Source organism: Oncorhynchus clarkii, chromosome 20, assembly GCF_045791955.1.
Source record: "Oncorhynchus clarkii lewisi isolate Uvic-CL-2024 chromosome 20, UVic_Ocla_1.0, whole genome shotgun sequence".
Lineage (NCBI taxonomy): Eukaryota > Metazoa > Chordata > Actinopteri > Salmoniformes > Salmonidae > Oncorhynchus > Oncorhynchus clarkii.
In genome coordinates, this window is record NC_092166.1 from 53,892,786 (window position 1) to 53,896,237 (window position 3,452).

Below are 3,452 nucleotides of genomic sequence, written 5' to 3' on the forward strand. Positions count from 1 at the left end.
TGGTTTTCATAGAGCCGGCATACAAATAATCTAGTCGACATATCAAGTATAAAAGTCAAATAACCAAACCCTTTGGGCAGTCTCTCCATGTTTTTTTTTTTTTGCAGTTGCCTTTTCAGAAAGACAAGCCATTTTGGCCTTCATCCGCACAGAACTGCTGTGCTGGAATGGACATGTCAACCTTTGAAGAAGACAAGTGCAGCAGATGCTCAGGGTTTAGCGGTCCATGCTATATGACGAGCATGGTGGTTCCTGTCCTCAGTCCAGCTGTCCAGTCAATCACAGCATATGGTATATCATTTTACTCATTTCCTTCAACCCTGAAATCTTGTCATCTCCATTTGTAGGAAACAGAACTGAACACCTGTTGCCTTGAGTGAAAGTCCCCGGTGCTTTTTCTGACAAGGAATGGAACTGCACTGGAGTGATGAACAGTAACTAAGAAGTGGAATTACTATTCATTTGGTGCATTTGTTAAGCCGGAATGTGCATTCCAATATAAAACATGTTCATATAAAACATAAATACAAACAATAATTATTCAATCTGAGATAAAGAGTTGAACATCAGATAGGCACATAAAAAGTTCATCTAGAATTGTATTCATTTGTGATTTCGTGGTCAAAACAGAAGTGTGTTCCACATTTTTCCCACAGAAGATTCATGCATGAATGTGGGTAGAGATTCTCTGTCCATTCTGACAAAACCAGCAGGCAGTTGTTCTTAGATCGTGTCCAACCTTGAGCCTTGTGTCATGTCCTCACTAACACAGCAAAAACAGAAGAAAGCCATATCAGGCACCATAGGCTGTCAATGCTGAGTCTAAGGCCTGGTGAGTGTGGTATAGACCGGCTGCTCCCAATTTGAGGTGGGGCTGTGGGGCGGAGGGATGGCTACACTGTTGATGAGCGGTTTGCCGTAGGGGTGGCGAGAGGAGTGGAAGTAGGGGTACTGATAGAGACCTGCGGGGTAGCTGGAGTAGGCACTGTAGTAGCTGGGGCTCTGGAGGTTTGCATAGTCACACTGGGGGCTGGGCAGGGAGGAGGGGGATGGGGGGGCTGCAGAGGAGGGGCCGCCTCCAGAGCTGAGGGGGGTGTAGTCGGGGTGGGATGGCGAGGAGCTGTGGGAGTGCTGGCTGCTGTAGTGGCTGGGACTCAACTGCTCCGTTTTGATTGGCATTCTGTGGTGAAGGCCATCACTGTTACTAGAAGACGAGGAGGAAGAGGGGAGCGCCGCCTCCGCTCCCGCCCCTTTTGGACCCCAAGGCAAGGCATTGCTGTGGGAGTGGCCGTAGGAGGAGCTGAGGGACCCAGAGGGGGGGTTGGATCCGTGACCCCCGTGCCCATGGTCCGGAGGCGCCGGGGCGGAGCTGTGCTTGTTGAGTGGCAGGTACTGGTCGAACTCATGGACGTCAAAGGCATCCATGTTGCTGATGACATCGGTGCTCAGCTCAGAGATGTCCAAGTTGCTGAAGTCGATGTTCTGCCGTCCCCCATCCAGGGGGCGCCGGCCCTCATGTTTCAGCCCAAGATACAGCTCTGTCTTGGGGGTGGTGGGGGGTGTGGGGGGACCATGTGGATGGCCTTCAGAAAAGACACAACAGATGCCTAAACATTAGCTATGGCGTACTAACAAAATAATGTGCCGGAACACCTGAACCCAGGAGAGATAAGTGTTCATACAAGATCTCAATCAGTAAAAAAAAGACCTGGTGACTGACAAACTGCGTGTTGCTATTGAGTATGGATTGTTCTACATTCTTGCACAAATGTATCAAATATGCTGGGAGATCCACTCACCTGTCCGCTCTGGATGATAATGCCCATTCCCCATAGAGATCAGTCTGGCCAGACCAGGTTCAGCCTTGTACATCTGGCCTGGGTGGAATTGGGCCAGCTCAGCCCCGGAGTCGGAGTTACACTGACCTGGCTTGGTGCTCTTCCTTCTCCGGGGTTGGTATTTGTAGTCAGGGTAGTCTTTCTTGTGTTGCACCCTCAGTCTCTCTGCCTCCTCCATAAATGGCCTCTTCTCGCTTTCAGAGAGCAGGCTGGAAATTGATGACAGGTTGGGTTGAGTTGTGGACTATTATAAGATGCACAATGCTGGATGTCACAGTGAATATCATTACCATCATCATTCTAAACATGCCATGTAAAATTTGGTTAATCATTATGAAAAGGCAAAGTTGTGCACAAATTTTCATGAAACAATACTAGAAAATAAACTAATAATAAGTATTTTGTAACTTGTCAATCTTCACTGCAGATTTTTGGGTTTGGAGCAAAAAACATTTCCAGGGTACATCTGTGCCATGTTCTATGCGGCACATTAGGTACGCAAATGTGTACTATACCCCCCATTAAATATATACATTCGGTTATCTCTACTGACCGCCAGAGCTTCCCCAAGGTCTTGCTGAGTTCGGCGTTGTGGAGATGCGGGTACTGGTCAGCTAGTTTCCTGCGCGCCGCCTGCGCCCACACCATGAACGCGTTCATCGGCCGCTTCACATGGGGTTTGTTTTTCAGAGACCGGTCTCCTCGTGTAGGCATCGGTACGAGCGACCAGTCGTATCCGTTAAGCACCTGAGACACTGCGTCTCGGATGCATGCGGGAAACCGTTTATCTTCCTCGCTGGTGTCCATTTTTGGGGTTATCCCGTTGCCGGGCGCCTGTCCATCGGAGCCGGTTGGAGAGGACGGGACGTCCGAATCCGAGTCGTCCTGCGACATCGAGCTGGCGGTTCCCGTTGGACTACATGGATGGTCGCTGAATGACTTACTCTTTTCCTCGGTCATGTTCAGTGAAAAATTGCTTTGGTCTATATAGCTGCCTGTTGATTGTGCCAAATGCGCATTTTACGCACGGAGCCCTGAGTGAGGAACAATTCAAATGTAAAATCCCAAACGCTTGTCGTGATGTTAATTCTTACCTATCACCCTGTTGTAAATTGTCATATTGGTTATATTGTCCAAACTCTGAAATCTCAGTTTGATACTGACACATTTTGTTGTGCTAAGAGAATGTTGTTGGAATCTGGTTGCGTCCTCTCACTCCACCCCTCATATCTTATTGGTTTGTACATACGCTGTAGCTCCACTGATTCCTCCCATTTGTGGGAAATATGAGCCAGTAATTTGAAATGTGTGTTATATACATTCTAATAATTAGTTTTGCTGTATAGCCAATGTAAAATTGCTTATATCATTCAGGCAGGATTCTCGTAGACAAAATTAACATGGTCAGAATTCCAGCTTTATATTCAGATACATTAACTGTGGAAGCATATGTGCAAGGCATGAACTCTATGGACTTGCAACCTCATAGCAGACCTGTTCTGAGCCCCACTTGTCTAGCTAAAAAAATAAATATGGGGTGATGCCTGTTTTGCATGTTATTTTGGCATTCATTCGTGTCACATATCAGTTTGAAAACAATGTTAATAAAGCCGC

At 47.3% G+C, this 3,452-nt stretch overlaps 1 protein-coding gene across 1 annotated transcript; it reads right to left on the bottom strand.

Annotated features, from left to right (window-relative positions):
• On the bottom strand, nucleotides 1–2,999 carry LOC139377490 (transcription factor Sox-8-like). The gene is made up of 3 exons (XM_071120525.1): nucleotides 2,392–2,999; nucleotides 1,800–2,047; nucleotides 1–1,583 (listed from the first exon to the last, which is right to left on the bottom strand). Exons 1-3 carry the CDS (start codon nucleotides 2,796–2,798, stop codon nucleotides 823–825), a joined length of 1,416 nt encoding a protein of 471 aa, XP_070976626.1. The 5' UTR covers nucleotides 2,799–2,999; the 3' UTR covers nucleotides 1–822.
• Nucleotides 3,000–3,452: the final 453 nt, after the last annotated feature.

What these genes read in the sequence shown, in the direction of transcription:
- LOC139377490 (XM_071120525.1), bottom strand. Translation starts at nt 2,798, where the DNA reads ATGACCGAGGAAAAGAGTAAGTCATTCAGCGACCATCCATGTAGTCCA. An exon ending in ACCTTGGGGAAGCTCTGGCG is followed by an intron (nt 2,048 to 2,391) that starts GTCAGTAGAGAT and finishes ATCAATTTCCAG; the next exon opens with CCTGCTCTCTGAAAGCGAGA. An exon ending in TTATCATCCAGAGCGGACAG is followed by an intron (nt 1,584 to 1,799) that starts GTGAGTGGATCT and finishes TCTTTTCTGAAG; the next exon opens with GCCATCCACATGGTCCCCCC.